Below are 20,598 nucleotides of genomic sequence, written 5' to 3' on the forward strand. Positions count from 1 at the left end.
TTGTTTTGAATATGCCTTCCCATGGGTTTTATTTTTTCCATTTTTTCATGAGGAAACACTCCCTTTAATATTTATTTTTTTAAATATGTTTCTATATATTCGGTTATTGATTTGATGCATTTTTGCTGCTTTTCGTGCAAAATTGTTTGATAGAAAAATAAAACATGTTTCTATGGGGGAAAATACCATGGAAAAAATCTTCTTTAATTGCATAATCAGTTATCTTGATTTTGTTGATTGAATCATAATATTTATTATCAACATTTAAATTTCCTTTTTTTCTGAAAAGTATATGGACTATTCTTTCAAAATAAGAAAAAATAGATTTTCCTGCTACATATAATATAAAAGGATGTTGTTTTTTCTGAATAAAACGATTTAACATTCATTAAATGACGTTTAAATACTTAAATACGGGAAGAAAACACCCTTACTTGTAGAAATAGTTATATGAATATGATGCATGCTCATCGTCACTTACACATTACGCAAAGGCCGACACCGACATTTGGGTGAGCAGTATAGGCCGGACTATTCGTTGAGTAGTCGAGCTAAACGTAAAAAATATTTTAGAAAGTAGTCAGTTCAGTTGTTCGTCATGCATTGATTCTTGCTCATTAAACTATATGCCATTCATCACAATATCGAGCCTGTGGTGATAAATTAGTGTAAATATTTAATAAGCATATTTTCTACCAAGCAGGTGTTGTCCAAATAAGTTGCCTCGCCTTAACTTTCCAGTGACCAGAACAGAAATACTGCTGCAATCGGTAATTCCAAGCTAAGAATATTTAACGGTGACATCATGTGCTCTTCAGGTTAGGGACACGCGGTTTAGCAAGCGACACGCCATAATAACAAACATGTATTATAAAATTGCTCAATTTAATTTGCTGTCCGGACAATCTAAATATTGTTTATATTTGACCTTTGACCACAGCATATGACCTTTGAGTTACGGACACACGCGTTACAAATCACCCTCAATTCCCAAATGGTGGTAATTTGTGAAGAGATATTTGAATGTAGGGTGATTTATGAAGCCATAGAGTCCGGAAAAGCTGTATAATGCAAAGTTACGAGTGACCTTGACTTTTGATCTATGAACAATGGGGATGAATGATAGTAATTTATTTTAAAACTGTTCGATGAAATATGTAGCAGTCTTGGGACCATCGAATGAACACCCGCAAGCACATACAACCAGTCGCCTTCGTGACATCTATATCGAGCTACCGTAAGCAAACCTCGTTTTATATTTATGTCTTCAACTGTTGTCACGTAAAAGCTTAAGATTGCAGGAATTCGTTCAGAGCTCAGGAGCAGTTAAGTCTGTGCGCAGGTTATAGAAAAGAACATTGGGGTCTCGACTTCATCTTCAAGCCACTCAATAATAGATCGTAAATCACCATTATTTGCATAATATGAAGCCGATTCTGTCATTTCTGTCTCATTCTGACGGCGCGCTTACGGAAGGGAAAGCAATCAGCTCTGTTGTTTGGTTTGTATAAGACGCTACTTATTGACGTGGTGGTAGATGTAAGGCTACATATAACGGAAGTAAATTTCCAATAGACACTCACAATAATATAATTTTTCGGAACATTTTATATTTATTTTTCATGTCCCTTGGATAAACTCATAGAATAAATTCGGTCATCTATTTTTGCTGTATCATGGTAATGACGTCACTGTCAGTCCTGTTTGAACTTGTCGTTCTTAACTTTCACTACTTCGGACCAGAAACACGCGAGCTGACAATATGGGTAAGTTGCGGGGTTTCCTTCTTACGGCTACGCATGCGCAAATCAATTATTTCTTTAGTTAAGGATTCACAAAGTTCCACCTTGGGTGTTATATTTCCAGCAACTATATTTTAAGACCGAACAGGCGAAAATAAACAAAGCCTCTTTCTCAAAATTAAATATAAACAACCTGAAACTCCGGTGTTATCGGAAGGAGAGGTCATTTAATTACTTATGAAATGGTCAATTGTCTAACAATTCGACATAACGCAATGCACACTTAAAAGACGTTCAATTAGACAACGTAAACCATTCTCTAACGTATTGAACTAAAATAAATGATTGCATACACTCCTCATTAAAGCTTAATGTCAACAATAGGCACGTAACAATTCTTTTTAATTTCTGGAAAAGATATGTTTTATTGAATGAACAGTAAGAAGAGGCATCATAAACATGCTAATACAATCAGGAATAATGGCAATAGGAGTAACACAACTCCAGAAACATCATAGGGGATACAATATTGTCTGGAATGTTTAGTCTTTTAGTGTCCGCGCCACATCTCGTGACGTGAACGTAAAATACGCGAGATTTTTAAATATACCGTTATATGATGGTATAATAAATTATTCAAATGGCATTTTAAGTTCTTTAATTGTTTTGGTTACCGTATGCTCTGGACATTAAATTGGTTATACGCTATTACGGTAGTTTATGGGCAGCTTGAAGAAGAAATTAATTGTGTTCTCTGTTTAAAAGTACTGATATGTTTTAAAGTAACATAAATACTTAAAATCAACTAATATTTCGCAATATATTTCATATGATAAAGTTTACCAATAAAACCAGTATTCCGTATAACAAGAGCCAATTTAAAAGTTAAACGTTAGATGTCGTATGGTAACATAGATTTAACGAGATACAAAATGCACGTTTTTATTTATTTTTTTACGACAATATAGTCCATTTATTTCCCACCACGATATGCGAACATTTATGAGCGAACGCTTCGGAAAGCGTCGGAAAAACGACAAATTCATGAGAACTACGTCGTTCTTATGACGCTTCCCCAACTCAATCTCGCGTGCGCTCGTAAATGTTTGGATATCATAGCCTGAAATTCACATCGAATATATTGTGTCACAAAAATATAGTCTCACTTCACCACTACCTTGAGCAATCTGTCTTTGTCCTCCGTTAAACTAAATGGTGGCAGAGGTGATCGTGTTGTTGGCGGTCTCAGTGGTGCTGTTGGTGGTGGAGAGACTAAAATCACATGCCGTTTGTGTAAGTAGTTGTTTCGAGAGAAACAATAGTATCTATTAAGCTATTTGATACACCAAGGCCCATACGTAAGCCGTGACTCTGAAGATAATTATTTGCTAAAACGTTTTCATGTTTCAGTTAGGTATTTGAAATACAAAAAACACATTTCAAAGAATCATATGCAAGTTATTCTTTAAACACGGAGGATTTAAAACTAGTTATGGCAGGGAAAATGTGTATAATTTTATAATAATACATAGAGAAAAATACTATCGATATCATAAACAAAAAGTAATATCCTATTTTCTATATTATCCTTTTAATATACGTAATTGAAAGTGAAGCTGTAGCGGAAGGAGATAATCTATATACAATGCCTTTGCTAAGGGCATTGCCAAGACAGAAAAAAGTAATATTACAAACACAGAATGCACAATAGTATTCAATACAAATAAATCGACAATATTTAGAACGTTAATTATGAGTATTTGATTCATTAAAGACATGACTGCATTAAATATATACAAAATACTACATAATGCAATAGTTCAATGGTGAATACACGTTTCTATTTCGTAGTGTTGTAAGTTTTAAGTACAAGTAATACATTGTACGTATGGTTCTTTATATATAGTAAAGTGATTTTATAGCTGCTAATGTGAAAGTGCTCTAAAGTAAATTGCGTAAATATACAGTAAAACGTTCTATGTGTTGTCTCTGCCACCAATTAAAATTTTACAACGCTAACATTGTAGCGCCGTTAAATGTCGCATCGCCATTATATGTCGCAGGCTACGAGATTTGTCGCAACGTTGACGATAAATGTCGCAAGGAACGATAAATGTCGCAAATCCTACTGGCGATATATGTCGTTACTTTAACGATAAATGTCGCAAAAATTTCAACTGCCGATATATGTCGCAACATTAACGATAAATGTCGCACACCTTTTTAAGTCATGTTAAAAACGAAAACTTGAAGTAAAAAGACAAAAACTTTCAATTTATATTTTGATTACCCGACGAGGTTCTTTGAGCCGACTTTCACCAGAATGGTCAGCTTTTAGTTACTATTGTCCGAAATGGTCAATTGTGGTCAGAAGTTTCCATAATTGGCAATTGCGTTCAGTATTGTCCGAAATGGTCAGTTGTGGTGAATACATTTATATTTATTTATATACAGATGTGACATTTGACTCATGTATTTATATACAGATGAGACATAGACCCATGTATTTATATAGAAATGTAACATAGACCCATGTATTTATATACAGATGTGACAAAAACCCATGTATTTATATGCAGATGTGACATAGACCCATGCATTTATTTACAGATGTGACAAAAACCCATGTATTTATTTACAGATGTGACATAAACCCATGTATTTATATACAGATGTGACATAGACCCATGTATTTATAAACAGATGTGACATAGACCCATGTATTTATATACATATGTTACATTTACCCATGTATTTATATACAGATGTGACATCACCCATGTATTTATATATAGATGTGACATTTACCCATGTATTTATGTACAGATGTGACATAAACCCATGCATTTATATACAGATGTGACATAGACCCAGTTATATATATACAGATGTGGCATATACCCATGTATTTATATACAGATGTGACATAGACCCATGTATTTATATACAGATGTGACATAGACCCATGTATTTATATACAGATGTGACATAGACCCATGTATTTATATACAGATGTGACATAGACCCATGTATTTATATACAGATGTGACATAGACCCATGTATTTATATACAGAATTGACATAGACCCATGTATTTATATACAGATCAGAGATGTGACATTTACGGGATTATTTTTAAAGACCCAATGTTCGTATGATCTTAGCGGACCTCCGTTTCTAAAAACAATGATTTCCGTCTTTTGTTGGTTAATTGTCATACCAGTATTTTCAGTATCAGCGCAGCTCGCAACGTCATCGGCAAAAAAGAATGCAAATTATATCGGAAATGTCTTCGGTGATAAAAATACCCCTATGACCTTTAGATTTCAGAAAGGTAGACAACTCGTTCATGTATAAATTAAAAATTATTGTACTGGCTACGTCCCCTTGCCTAGTACCGATGTTACAATAGAAGTTTTGCGTGACATTTTTATCATTTATCCGTACACATCCGCGTCGATTTGAATACATGGATTTTAATACTTGAAAAAGCTTCCCTCTAACACCATTTTTTACACATAGTTGTAAATAGTTTATGAATAATCAAACTATCAAATGCTTTTTGAAAATCGACGTAAAGCACATAAAACCTACCACCAGGTTTGCACGTATATTTTTGAACCATGCTTTGAAGAGTAAATAAATTATCAATGGTTGAATATTCCTTGCGAAAACCGGCTTGTGATTCTGCTATTTTATTGTTTAAATCTGCCCATTTGCATAGTTTGTTGTATACGATATTGGAAAATATTTTATACATTACATTAATTAAAGATATACCTCTATAATTAGAGGGGTCATCTGTAGCGCCTGACTTATATACCGGCACAATTATACTATCCCGACCAGTGTTTGGAAAAAATCCTTTATTAAGAATCTTATTAAATAAATCGCGAAATAAAGGTGTTATTAGATGCATCGTACTTTTATAAAATTCCGCCCAAGGTCATCGGTCCCTTGCGATTTTCCATCTTTGAGTTTTGAAAAACTTTTTAATATTTCTTCGTTAGTGATTTCTGTGTTTAAAATTTGATCTTGATCATCTTCAGTTTCGTTAACCTCTAGGTTTATATCATTTAGACTTGGTTGATTGTCTTTACACAGAAGGCTTTTAAAATAATCGTACCATGCTAATTTAGCTATATTACAAGAAACTTTGTTGTTGTTCTTATTACTACCTTTTATTATTTTCCAGAACAACTCTGGTTTAGTACGCGATAAAACCAATTCGTTCCGTTTCGTCGTTTGATACGCTTGTTTTTGGCAGAGCACATATTTTAAAACCCTCTATGGAGTGATATATAGTATTGATAGTCCGATATATCATTACTTAACCGGAATCTTCTTAATGCTGCGTACTTCGTTTGTTTAGCCGCGTTGCATCTCTATCCCATCACGGTTGATTTACTGAAGTGGCCTTTTCATTAAGATAGTTTGTTTTATAATAACCTTCATATCGGATGCAGCGTATTTTAATAAATTTAATATTTAATCAATCGCTTCGTCAATATCCGTGCACGCGATTGCTTCAAATATTTGCGAATGTTGAATGTTAAAACTGTTTTCAAATACTCTCAGAAAATCTTGCTTGTGCGCGTCTTTCCATTTATACTTTTCTATTTTTGGATAGTGTTCGATACCGTTATTTAAGTAATAAATACGCCCATTTAAAATATGCATACCTTGCGAACAAAAAAGTTCAACGAGTGTTTTCCCAAAATTGTTATATCGTTCAGAGTATTATTACGGTGGCGATCAAAAGGATCCGTGTTATAATCAACCTCTGTGTTAAAAATGTTATCCACATTATCATCAGGTATATAATCTAATAACTTTTTTGTGCGTGCGTCTAAATCTCCTGCTAGGTATATACATGCATCAGCATAAAGTACTCTTTAAGAAGAAATATTGGAGTCAATAATAGTGACACCATTAATCTCATTCATTCTTTCATAAATTGGCGAACCTTCTGGTGATACAAGGGCTATATATAATATGATATCTTTTAAAGAGCTATAAATAGAACTTTTGATATACAGAACAATACAATCCTAATAGTTATGACATATTTGTGAAATAAAGCCGTCTTTTAACAGCTTGTTTTTTGTACATACACGGCTTTTCCACCACTATTACGATATGCATTTGTTACTTTAATTCTCACAGAGTCAAAACATGTAACTTACGGTACCCTCGCTTTTCCGATTTCCGACCAATTTAAAACAAGGATTTTGTCATTTTTAACTACAGCTTAACGTTTTTGTTCGAAAATGAATAATTATGACCGCTTCGGTCGATCTTCACCGCAGCTGACAATTATGGACAATACTGACCACAACTGACCATTTCGGACAATACTACCTAAAACTGACCATTCTGGTGGAAGTCGGCCCGAATAAACCTCGTCGGTTAATCTAGATCTAACCTGTAATTTTTGGTCATTTTTACTTCAACTATTCAATTTAAACATTACTTACAAAGGTGTGCGACATTTATCGGTAATGTTGCGACATATATCGGCAGTTGAAATTTTTGCGACATTTATCGTTAAAGTTGCGACATATATCGTCAGTAGGATTTGCGACATTAATCGTTCCTTGCGACATTTATCGTCAACGTTGCGACAAATCTCGTAGCCTGCGACATATAACGGCGATGCGACATTTAACGGCGCTACAAACATGCTGTTTAAATAAATGTTGCTTTTAAATTGCTGATTTGTAAGTTTGCTATGGTAACAGTGCCCCATTCGGTAAAACATACATCACGTGGTACAGGCACCTTGACACATGTCCAATGTGTTTAAAACGTCTTTCAATAGCCTTCTGAAACCGGTGTTGCGAAGATAAATATTACAAACATTTTTCATATATAAATATATATTATAATAAATACAAAGTTATTCGAATCTGTTAGTAAAGTAGTAAACAATAAATAAATCGACACACGTAAACAGTTATCAAAGAGAATTTATATACCACCACAGATCTTTTCTATTTCCTTTAACATGCTAAAACGCGGCAGTGCTAAATTGTTGTTATGCTTTAATTTGTGTAGATTCGTGCATTTTCGAAGATCGTCAGTATCAAATTGAGAACAGCTTGTAATGAGAGTTCATAGAATACTGAAAAAAACGACTTAAAATGAGTCGTTAAATGTGGCGCTTCGTGATTGTGTATGCATTTTTGGAAGAGTCTTTTACGCTTCATATACAGATAGTCTTCATAGTGTCAATCGAATTGAAGTGTTAGAAAAGGATAATATAAAGATAAAATAAATTGCATAGAGCAAGATTTAAAGGCATAATGAGCTCACTGGAACAACTACAGTACATTGTTAGATTTTGAAAGTTTTATCAAATGTAAAATCCCGGTAAATAAGACATGAGAGGATTTTGGTGCACAGTCGAAAACTTTTAAAGACGTAATGCTTTGCATTAAGGATCTTCGATAAGGAAATAAAGTACTCGCATTCTTAAAGTCATGTTGCGTTTCAATAAAGCTAAACTTGTAGGTACATCCCATCATATTCAATGTACTTTCGTATGTTGAAATTAACATTATGTGTTATAGATTAATATTTAATACACTTATAAACCATGATAATTTTACACGCGAAACTCTTCGATTAAGGAAGAAAAGTACTCGCATCTTAAAGTCATGTTGCGTTTCAATAAAGCTAAACATGTAGGTACATTCCAACATATTCAATGTACTTACGTATGTTGAAATTAACATTATGTGTTATAGATAAATATTTAATACACCTATAAACCATGATAATTTCACACGCGAAACTCATTTTTTGCCTTAATGTAGTTTGTAATTAGTTCATAAACGTGATTTACCTGAACATGGAAAACGTATATGATATGAAGATTATACATATGATTATCCGCTCATTTATCTTACGTTAGTAACAATGTTTTATAATTAAACACGAGTTATTTTCAGACTATTTGTGGGAACGTTTCATAGACATAGTATTCATGAATATTTACTTTTCAAATCGTGTTAAGACGCAATATTACTGTGTCGGCAAACGCCTTCTTTGCCACCATTTTAAGACATTATATTTCAAGCCTGGGTCAGGATCAGGTTTTAATATTTGAAAGCGAGCGGCATAACCTTACAGGCTCGTATTATGGCATGGTTTTTAAGGCGCCGGTATATGGCCCCAAAATATTGCACGTGACTTTGGCAGGGGAGTATTTATCGAGAGATGCACCGTCTGTGGAGATATGCGTCAATGTTCTGCAGAACATAACCCGTTATATTAACACTTTAACATTTACTATACACCACAATGTCGGTCATATGTCATTTTCTGCCGGACTATGGTGAGCAAGTCGACACAGATATTGGGGTATCGTTTGCAGTCCGGTGACAGAGAACCCAAACGTCGGTGACGCGATGTACGGCACCTAAAATACAGTTTAAGTGACATCGTAGCACAACATTATTTTTCGATGCCACCGCGTTCATCATGCTCAAATTGTTTTACATGCCATCTACACCGTCACTGCTTACTTGGTCATTAAAACTCATACACTACGGAAAGAGTGTAATAATGGTAAATGAGACATATTCAAAAAAAGCTTTAAATCTTATATTTGTTCATGCTCATGCACACCCGAGGTCAATATATTGTGTATGGTCGGAAATTGTACCACAAATATGTCCTATTTCAGTGAACATCACAAAACAAGACGATGCCTATCAGCTGTGCCACAAGAAGTAGTTTTGTGATATCTTGCGATGATCTGTGCTCTGTCGGTTATCAGTGCAGTATAAAATCGTGAAGTTCAATAGTATGTTCAGTTTGTACACCACACCTAAACCTCTGTTTAGAAACAAAGACTCGACATGAGTCCTAAAATGTGGTGTGGCGTGCTTATATCGGTAGTAATTGTACAAAGTCCTTTTCCACCAACATTCTCCACCAATATGGATTTCTGCTTCATACTCAGATATTCTGGAGCAAATAATTAATCGAATTAATTATTTAGAAAATGAGAATCGCGAAATAAAGGATACACTGATTGCAAGAGAATGAATCGCTTAAAGACAGAATGACGCAAATGGAAGACAAATACAATACGTTGTTAAAAGTTTCGGTTTTATCAATGATACATTCAATAAGACAGAAGAGGAAATCGGAGCACTGAAGAAATCTGTTCCAGACATTGAACTATTCGACACGATTAGAGAAAACAACTGCACGTGTCATATTGACACGTTGCCTTCCAATGAAGCTCAAATTGAAGGTATATTCAATCATATCAATTGCTTGGTTATGTAAATACTTTAACACAAACATTATGTAATTTGCCTGAGTGTGTATGTAATAAACGTATGGCTAAAGCTGATGTCACAGTCAAAATTCGTTTTTGCATTTATAAAGTGTAGATAAATTTTCCAAACGTTCTTTGTCTGAACGTACGAACGGTAAATATACGTTTTAGTACTTTCCTCGTACAATTTCATGTATGTGTTACAGCTTCGTTACAAGTAAATAAAATTGTATCGTTAATCAAAATTGTGGAAAGGTTTCATAACAATATATTCGTCCTTTCAAGTGTCGTTATTATTTAGAAAAACATGTAAATGAAAAGATTTCACATTCATGAACACGTTTATATGGTTAAACGTTTTAGGCCCTTCGAAACGAAATCCATCTGTGCCGGAAATAGCCTTCTTTGCAACTATTTCAAGACATGATCTATCGAACCTGGGTGAAGAGCAGGTTTTACTATTTGATAACGTGCGGTATAACGTTGGAAACGCCTATAATGGTCGACATGGGAGTTTTACGGCGCCGGTAGATGGCACGTACGTATTCCACGTAACATTGGCGTGTATGACTTTTTTGCGAGATGCACAGTATGCGTTTCTATACGTCAATGACGAGGCTATGTATGGATTTCTCCTTCATAACCCTCTCCAGTCCTCACAAATGTTGGTGTATCGTCTGCGTGTTGGTGACGAAGTATTGGTGAAAAATACGTACGTCGGTGACGCAGTGTATGGCTTCACATGGTCGACGTTTTCTGGCTTCCTTTTATATGCCCACAGCGAAGCAGCCATTGTTGGTTGATATGGTAATATATTAATGAAACTGTTTCGAAAGAAATGCTATGAATCGAACATTTTTCAGCAATTTTTTATAAACATAGTGTGCCTTTTGTATGGTCTCTATTAATTATGCAAGTAAATTAAGTTATTTATCTTCTTAAACGCCCACTTTAATCGGACGTTAAGGTCGGCATAGAGTTTGGAAACTCAGAAAACTTTATCACAAGTTGCGAGAATTTATTTGTTAAAATCCACGAATTCTCATCATTTATGATAGAAAAGTAGGCGAAGATGAATGTGGGTTTGCAGATTTGTTCATATTGCAAAATAGCATTTAAAACACAAGCATATGCAACGATTGATTGATAGATAGATAGATAGATGGATGGATGGATGGATGGATGGATGGATGGATGGATGGATGGATGGATGGATGGATGGATGGATGGATGGATGGATGGATGGATGGATGGATGGATGGATGGACCGGACGGGACTGGACGGACGGACGGCACGGACGGACGGACGGACAGAAGATAGATAGAGAGATAGATAGATATATAGAAATAGATAGATAGAGGAGAGAGAGATGAGTAGAGAGGAGAGAGAGGAGAGAGAGAGAGATAGAGAGAGAGAGATAGAATGAGAAGAGAGAGAGATGAGAGAGAGAGAGGAGAAGAGAGAGGAGAGAACAGAGAAGACAGAGAGACAGAGGAGACCTTGAGACGAGAGAGAAGACATAGAGAGTAGATTACAGTAGAGGACAGAGTAAGACACAGAAAGACACGACTAAAAGAAGAGAGAGAGAGGAAGAGGAAGAGAGAGAGAGAGAGATAGAGAGAGGTAGAGGTAGGTAGGTAGAGGTAGGTAGGTAGAGAGAGGTACAGGTAGGTAGGTAGAGGTAGGTAGGAGGAGGTAGGAGGTAGGTACCGGTATAGTAGGTAGTAGAGAGAGGTAGAGGTAGGTAGGTAGCAGGTAGGTAGTAGAAGGTAGAGAGGTAGGTAGGTAGAGGTAGAGAGAGTAGGTAGGTAGGTAGGTAGAGAGGTAGAGAGGTAGGTAGGTAGAGAGAGAGAGAGAGAGAGAGAGAGAGGTAGAGGTAGAGGTAGGTAGAGGACAGGTAGGTAGGAGGTAGGTAGGGAGGTACGGTCGGTAGGTTACGGTAGGTACGGTAGGTAGACAGGTAGGTAGACAGGTAGGTAGGTACAGGTAGGTACAGAGGTAGAGGTAGGTAGGTAGGTAGGTACAGGTAGGTAGGTAGGTAGGTAGAGGTAGGTAGGTAGGTAGGTAGGTAGGTAGAGGTATACAGGTAGGTAGGTAGGTAGGTAGGTAGGGTAGGTAGAGGTAGGTAGGTAGGTAGGTAGGTAGGTAGGTAGATAGAGGTAGGTAGGTAGAGGTAGGTAGAGGTAGGTAGGTAGAGGTAGGTAGGTAGGTAGGTAGGTAGGTAGGAGGTAGGTAGAGGTAGGTAGGTAGGTAGGTAGGTAGGTAGGTAGAGAGAGGTAGGTAGGTAGGTAGGTAGGTAGGTAGGTAGGTAGGTAGGTAGGTAGGTAGGTAGGTAGGTAGGTAGGTGTAGGTAGGTAGGTAGGTAGGTAGGTAGGTAGGTAGGTAGGTAGGTAGGTAGGTAGGTTAGGTAGGTATAGGTAGGTAGGTAGGTAGGGTAGGTAGGTTAGGAGGTAGGTAGGTAGGTAGTAGGTAGGTAGGTAGGGTAGGTAGGTAGGTAGGTAGGTAGGTAGGTAGGTAGGTAGGAAACATGGTAGGTAGGTAGGTAGGTAGGTAGGTAGGTAGGTAGGTAGGTAGGTGGTAAGGTAGGTAGGTAGGTAGGTAGGTATGGTAGGTTAGGTAGGTAGGTAGGTAGGACACCATCATTATATATCAAGGATGACACACAAAAAAGTTTGAAAAACACTTATTTTCATTGTGGTCCTTGAAATATAGTGTTTTGTGACATAGGAGGACATAATTAGATAGAAATATATATCACAGATTTGAGCGCCTTCATCAAATCACATATAAGAAAGACAACTATACATGACACAAAACAGTATATTGCACCTAGTTTGAGATTATTCAGTACTAAATATAGTTACACTTAGTACCTATAACTATTCTAAAATAATGCTAAGAACGACATATATTTAGCTTTTAAAAATTAAGTGACAACAAGCAATTAACAATCAAGCTGCTCAACCTACAGACACAACAATATTTAAAAAAAATATATATATATAAATAATTAATTTAAAAATCGTTAAAAATCAAGTAGAATAATAAAATGTTTCTTAGCACTAAACTTGAAGTTATTGTATGATTCAGAGTCTATAATATTCTGTGTCAAATTATTAATATCGTATTGATTGTATTATTCGGTTTGTAACGTCCGTGCACATTTAAGTTTACCATGTATAAATTATATACACCGCCACATATTTACTTTTGTTTGTCTTATGTTTTTTTGTGTCCGCTTAGTTGGAATGATTATTATATAAATGCTGAAATTCTTCTACAATAGGGGAATTTAAGATTTATCTTTAATTTAAGCCATTTGTCAGATTCGGATAATATATCACTTTGTTATTGTTAATTGAGAAACGAAAATTATCAGTGGGAATTAAATAAAATGTGTTTTGATAATTACAAGTGTCGTAGTATTTATTCATTTCCACTTAGCAATAAAAAAAATGCGCCATTGGAATAAAAGGGTCGTCTTTACACGTGTTCATGGATCCTTAAACAACATCTTTAAAATTCACTTATTAACTAACCTATATAGTCTTTAGACGTGCTAGATTTCACAGTTTCAACGCGGCCTTAACGTTTATTACAAGTGTCACCAAGATAAGTGTTCTGAATTAAAGTTTTACAAATTGAATTTAAAACTCCCGTGCATACATGTAATAACAACAAACACTTAAATGCTATCCTTATTATATTAATGGCTGCGATGTACGTCAGCTTTTGCACATAGTTCAATCTTAATATAAGTTCGGGCCATGTTTGCTCATGATTAGAAAGTGAAATATGATTTAGTTCAAGTCTGCATAACCAGTAGGACGACGTCTTCACGAGAGTAACAATTGTTATTTTAAAAATGCAGTGAAGTCTGAAGGTACTATCCGGGAAATGTGTTTTTGCCCAAATATGACCATTAACACGGGTCTTAAACGCGTGTTGCAGTCTATCCGTCGTGAAAATATGTGGTAATTTATCTGTTTCTTTTCGATTTGCAAAATGAAGTGTTAAGTAATATGTCGACTCGTGATATGTCCAAACTTTCAAATTTTTGGAAGGGAGGTAGATTTACACTCGAGAGGCCTGCTACTCTGAAACACATTTTTAAAAATTGTGTTTAAATGTGTCAGACGAATAAGGAAGAACCAGTCGAAACAAGCTTTGCCGGACATACGATCACTCGCATGCACATATACTCAACAATTGTAAAAGCTGTATTCAAATTACATAAGGCTGATTCGAAACAAATGCAATCTTAATGACATTGAATAGGGAAATGTTACACTAAAAATAAAAAGGCAATGATTAGTAACATTTTCCAGCGATAAGGGACTCACGTGACTCTTTTAATACTGGCAAAGCAGTGTATTGCGTTTAAAAAAAAACATGCCCCGTTGATAGATTTATTTTGCAATGAGTTTTGTTTGGTTGTAATGCTGTATTAAATGACTTACCGGCGCTAAACAGCACATGATTTCGTTTAGTTGCGAATGCTCAACTATGTCTATTTTATTCTATTATATTCAAATTTTGCACGCTCACATCAATTTGTACCCAATAATGAATGCACGATGCCCATATATAGATTCCAATTTATCTGGTCGAGCAATGTCGTCAGTTTAAAAAAGGCTAAACAGGGCAAATGTAACAGTTAGGCCAAATTTCTATCTGATTTTGAGAATGATCGACTGTTGTTTCACCAATAGAGTACAATGCTGTCTTATCTCTGTTGGCAGCATAATATGCAGTGTCAGTAGAATCGGTGTAGTATAAAAATGATAACTGAAGTTAACTTTAGTTCATACTGAACGGAACACACTCGCAAAACGACTGTACTAAAATGTGGTTTGGTGTGGTTATGTGTGCAGCGATTTTACAAGCCCATATCGGACCAACATTTGCTTTACATGCAGATGTACTTGAGCAAATTATGAATAGACTCGAACTCTTAGAGACGGAGAACACCTCGCTTAAAAACAAAATGGCGGAGCTGGAGGAAAAATATAATACTCTGCTAGAACATATGAATGAAAAAAAGAATCAAGTAGACGAGAAATTCGATGCAGTGATTGAAAAAGGTCCAGATGTCATGGTTTTAGACAAGATTCAAGAGAACTTTAAACAAAGCGAAGTTTTTGTTCCTCCCAAAAGGCATGCTGCGATTTCAGGTAGGTCAGAGTTTATGTAACACGCCCCGTGTAACTTTCAATTCAAAACCGAAATTTCTAGGTATCGGGTTGAAAATAGTATGTATGCCCCCTGAGTTAAACGATTATATCAGCAATTAAGTTGATAGCTTTTATGTGACTGAAATGTGAATGCTTAGTTAGGATTTTGACTTAGTAACAACATCTCATCATTGTAATACTTTGAATCCACATGGTTTTAAAAGATGCCATTACTTCTGTCTTGCTTTTATTTTACATGAAAAGCTAGTAAAACCATGCCTTTGATATTTTCATCTATGAAAATATATAAAAAGGTACAATTTCGTAATAAGCACAACAATTTTATAAGCATTGTGTAAATACATGTACATTTATTTCAACCTTTTCAGGAGGAACCAAACGAAATGTCCCTGTGCAAGAAATCGCCTTCTATGCCACTTTGAAAAGCCACAATATTTCCAATCTAGGAAGCAACCAGATCATTGTATTTGATAACGTGCAGTATAACCTAGGAAATGCGTATAATTGGAGACATGGCTTTTTTCAGGCCCCGGTAGATGGCACTTACGTATTGCACGTGACATTGTCGTGCAGATCCTATACAAATCAAGCACTTTATGCATTTGTATGTGTCAATGACGTGGCAATCAGTGAATTGATACTGGACACACCCAACCAGTCGTCGCAAATGCTGGTGTATCGTCTTAACACTGGCGACGAAGTAACAGTAACGAATACTAACGTTGGCGATGCGATTAACGGTTACTTAAAGTCGTCGTTTTCTGGCTTCCTCCTTTATGCACACGGCGAAGTAACAATTGTTGGCTGATGTTTCAATTTGTAAAAAAAATGTTTTGAAATAAACATAATAAATTGAATGAATAGACGAAACACAGACAGGTTATCGATTTTTGCGAATTAACCCACATTATATATTGCAAGTTAAATAATTTTTATTATATCGCCCCCACCCCTGGTATGTTGTGATTGGTCCGTCCGTTTGTTCGTCTCTCATTACGATGTTAGCGCAAAATGGAAGGTTTTGTATCACATCAATAGTGCTTCATATCAAGTTTTGATATTTTCATTGATTTTGTCTATGAATGCAATTGTCACATCCACATCACATTTACCTCATTTTGACATTAACATCAACCTAATTTTGTGGTTAACCAATTGTGACCATTAACATAAATAAAACTTACCTAAAAGCTTTCAGACTTCTTTTCAATATCATGAGACCTCACTTTGACCTTGACATTGACTCAATTTTGGACTTTGAATTATTCAAATAAGCATTTTAATATAAACTGTCAAGGCTTCCTAGGGACCTCAGTATTTAACAAAAGCCTCATGTTTAGCTCTTTGCATGAAAGCTGAAAGCTATCAAACTCTGTTGCATGTGTATCTATACACAATTTCTAAACACTAAAAGGGACAAAACCGCAGATCACTTACAGAAATTAGTAAGTGACCTCACACACTGAACCCGATCACTTTTGATTTTGAGAAGTTTTAATTTAAAACCTGCAGTTACCTAACCATTGATATTTGTTAACTGACCACAGAATTGCCAACTCTGCTACACTGAAAATACGTCATTTTCGCGCAATTGATCAGACGAACATTGCCAAATATGGTCTCTGACAAAGAAAATATGCGAATACGGGTTAAAACGTTTAGCTACCGAAAGGTGGACGATAGTACGTACTTCATGAAAGGAAATGTTAAATTTAAAGCACAACATGGCTCGGGTGGTATCTTGACATTTTGGCAAGAGTCAGGCTGATCTAGATAGAACTTTTGTGTATATGCATTTATAGGCAACTGAGTGGATATAGCCAATCCTGTGCCTTTTGTCGTTTTGAAAACGAAAACGAAGAACAAAATTGATGTTTTTACACCATTTTGTCGTTGTACTGATATATATTTAAAAATCTTAATAATAAATAAATTGAAGTGAGTTCTTTTTCCGCCTACGCTTCGATGAAATAGTAAAGTAATGAAAGACTTGTGAGATAACTTATTTGTTGAATTGGTCCCGTTGGTACTTAAAGCATATGAAAATCCGTTGTCGTGGCATCGTTTTAGTATGTGTGAAAACTTATCTTCGTATGTGGTGGGCGGTATAAACATATTTTATTTTTATCGTTTTTTTATTAAGCTTAAAAGATTTAAACGAGAATCGCGCCGTCATTCCAAGATAATGTCTTAAAACAGTAACCTACAAACGACGTCATTATTATGGCGTCAGCAATGTACAAAACTACGTCGATTATTCTTGTTGATTTTAAGCAAACTATACCAATTTATAAGTTTTTTTACGAAAATAAGTGACCGGCAACAAGGTGACGGTTGCTATTAATTTACATATAGGCGATTAACACACATATTGATAATAACAAGCGAAACAAATCGTAATCGTTACCAAAACAATACCAAATGTTCAGTTTTTTTAATTGCAATAATAGTATAATATTTGAGAAAAAACAATCGCCAAAGTTTCTGTGAAGAGTTTCTTCGATTCGACCTTAAAAATCGTGATGTGTTTTGCATAACTCACGCATCAACATAATACAAAGAGTACTGTCTAAGCCATTGGGGCGAAAAGACTTATTTTTGAAAATGATTAATTAGTAGGGTGACATAGATAAAATAACACAAAAGTGCGACACTTAAAATAAGTTTAAAGAGCTTATCACCTCAAATCAGATTTGAAGGGAACTGATCAGCAGCTTTCACACCATAAAAAACAATATCACATCATACATGTCACAGAGAGGCAGCATAGTTTGAATAAATATAGCAAATTATACGCAATAAGGATAATGCCATGCAGAAACAGAAGGACTTTGAACTAATGTTGACATAACTCATGCTATGACTAGCAACTGCAGGAATAAAAGCAAAATAAATACATAATAAATACACATGCAGGACATGCATCACAAGAAGTCCAGGACGAGAATGAGACAACAGAGGTTTATTGGCAAAAAGTACATGAGCAACGCTCCCCGTTCCATGACCCAATCAGGCTTTTAAAGCGGTCGTAGTTAACCTCCTCTCTCATATGTTGGGGGAGGTAGTTCCAGAGTTTAGGTGTATAGGAACGAAAAGAGTTGCTACCATAACTAGTAGTTCTTACCTGTGGTATGGTAGCTACATTTTTACACCTAAAATTGAAAGAATGGGATTTAAGAGTAACTAAGTCATGTAAATAAGTTGGTCCTTGTTCATGAATAATTTTATGAATTGTTCTAATTCTTCTTAGTTTTAAATTAGGTAATTAAGATTAAGGTAATAGAGTTTCATCATCTGAATTGTAGCAGGGGCGTAGATAACCTCCAAACATTGGGGAGGCGGTCCAGTTTCTGTACTGGGGACATAAAGGGGTTTGTTTGAGAAGGTTGTCCTCTCCCATGGTTCCGAAAAAATTTACAATTACAATTAATATGGTCCGTTTTAATGACGGAGTTTAAAAAGTGATATGAGAAAAAATAACATTAACATTACATTCACAACACTAATAGTTTATTACTGATGGGCATGTTTAAACCATGAAATGGGAAGACTGTAATAAATAATCACATGAAAATACACAACAACCAATATAATATGACATTATTAGTAAAGAATATATCCACATTTCGAGCACTATTAAAATACTGAACCAGGATGAATAAATATTATCAAATTTGGTTAAATAAACAAAAATTAAGGCATAATTCATTTTTAAAGTCCCTAGAACTATATCCACGCCAAATTATTTGTTGATTGAGATCACAATTTATCATGCACTGTTCGCGTAATGTTAATGCCAAGTGTAGTAGTGTCACATTCTATGAAAACTTCCCGAAGATAGTTAACCGTGAGTCGTTTAAACTGACGAACTCATTGGCAACATCTAACAAGTCCATTGCTGCGTTAGCACACCTGTGCACGTGGAGCGTCATGAGGTTGGTGAGTCTCTCCTGTTTCATAGACGTCCGGAGGTACGTTTTAAGGCGTCTCAGGGCGGAGAAGGACCTCTCGCTGGTGGCGTTGGTGGCGGGCATTACCATGACGTGGCGGAGGACGCGCATCACCTCCAAGAAAAAGAGGCGAGACTCAGGAGGCAAGTCGCGGAAGAACGTGACAATGTCCGTGATGGTCTTGACATCCTTGTCCCGTACGGCGACCTGGTACGTCTCAAGCTGAGTGGTTAGCGCATCCTCGTTGAAGTCGTCACTGTAGAAGTCCAACACGCTCCGCAGATGAGTGGCGTAGTCACCACCACGGGCGCAGCACACCAGAAGGTCTTGGAGGGATCTGTAGGTCTTGAAGCCTGGCTCAGCGAATCTGTCCTTGATACACGCGATCACCCAATCGAATGCTTCAAAGTAGACCTGGCGGTACCGATCACGTGCTGTGGCTGGATACTCGTGGGCCCCGGTCCCAAAGTCATAGCGTTTCGGCACCTTGCGTCGCCTGGGAACCACTGGCACTCCTACGTCGACGTCATCGAGCTTACTGTTGACGTCAACCCAAAACTTGTCGAAGGCATCGTCGGAGCGCTTTCTGGTCAATGTTTCCACCGTCATTGAAGCAACTGCCTGACTCTCTGATGCGGACATGTCCTTCTGTTGTAGGGTGCGGCTCAAGTTGTCTGTATGTCGCAGGATGATGTGACCCAGGTGTACACCAAAGAAGAGATCGAAGCTCTCCATCTGGACCGCACGCCTACTATCCTGGAACGGATCTCCGAGTCGTTGGTCTGCTCGTAGCAGGTGTCCCACAATGTCTGTAACACAGTGTAGTTGTCTAAGACACTACGCAGGCTTGCTGCACGCACTGTACATCTCGTGGGGCACAGTACGCGGAACCCAGGGGTATCGGGGCTGATCTCCTCCTTCAGGGTCTGAAAGGTACTGTCCCTATTTGGTGAATACTTAATCAGTAAGGAGACTTCATGCACCGTATCCATGGTGTCGCGCAAGAGCTTGCACTGACGTACACAGTCCCCAACAGCCAGATTGAGCGCATGTCCGTAGCGGTGCGTGAACACAGCTCGCTCCTCCTTGGCTAAGATGTTGGTCGCCACACCACGCCTCGCTCCGGTCATGTTGCTGGCCCCGTCATAACACTGCCCTCTGCACTGGCTCAAGGATAGCATCATTCTTAGAAGAGTGTCTTTTATGACCTACGTCAGTGAAGTGGAATCAATAGAATGTACTTGGTAAAGCCCAACAAAGTCCTCGTGCACATTAAAGTCCTTGTCCACGTGTCTGAAGACTAACACCACTTGTTCTCGGTTGGCCTTGTCTGTTGTCTCGTCAGCCATGATTGTGTAAAACTCGTTTGTCTTGATGTCGCTGGCCACTTTACGGAGGATGCGCAGTGCCATGAGCT

The 20,598-nt window shown here is 36.7% G+C and overlaps 1 protein-coding gene and 1 long non-coding RNA gene across 2 annotated transcripts; one reads left to right on the forward strand and one right to left on the reverse strand.

Moving 5' to 3' along the window:
* The first annotated feature begins 14,766 nt into the window (after positions 1-14,766).
* LOC127877712 (uncharacterized) lies at positions 14,767-16,105 on the forward strand. Its single transcript, XR_008048588.1, has 2 exons — positions 14,767-15,210; positions 15,600-16,105. It is a non-coding gene; the product is annotated as an uncharacterized LOC127877712 (long non-coding RNA).
* Positions 16,106-19,049: 2,944 nt separating this feature from the next.
* LOC127878641 (uncharacterized) lies at positions 19,050-20,593 on the reverse strand. The gene is made up of 3 exons (XM_052425169.1): positions 20,423-20,593; positions 20,047-20,344; positions 19,050-19,990 (listed from the first exon to the last, which is right to left on the reverse strand). Exons 1-3 carry the CDS (start codon positions 20,591-20,593, stop codon positions 19,050-19,052), a joined length of 1,410 nt encoding a protein of 469 aa, XP_052281129.1.
* Between the last annotated feature and the right edge of the window lie 5 nt (positions 20,594-20,598).

The sequence above is a fragment of the Dreissena polymorpha genome, chromosome 4 (genome assembly GCF_020536995.1).
Source record: "Dreissena polymorpha isolate Duluth1 chromosome 4, UMN_Dpol_1.0, whole genome shotgun sequence".
Classification (NCBI taxonomy): domain Eukaryota; kingdom Metazoa; phylum Mollusca; class Bivalvia; order Myida; family Dreissenidae; genus Dreissena; species Dreissena polymorpha.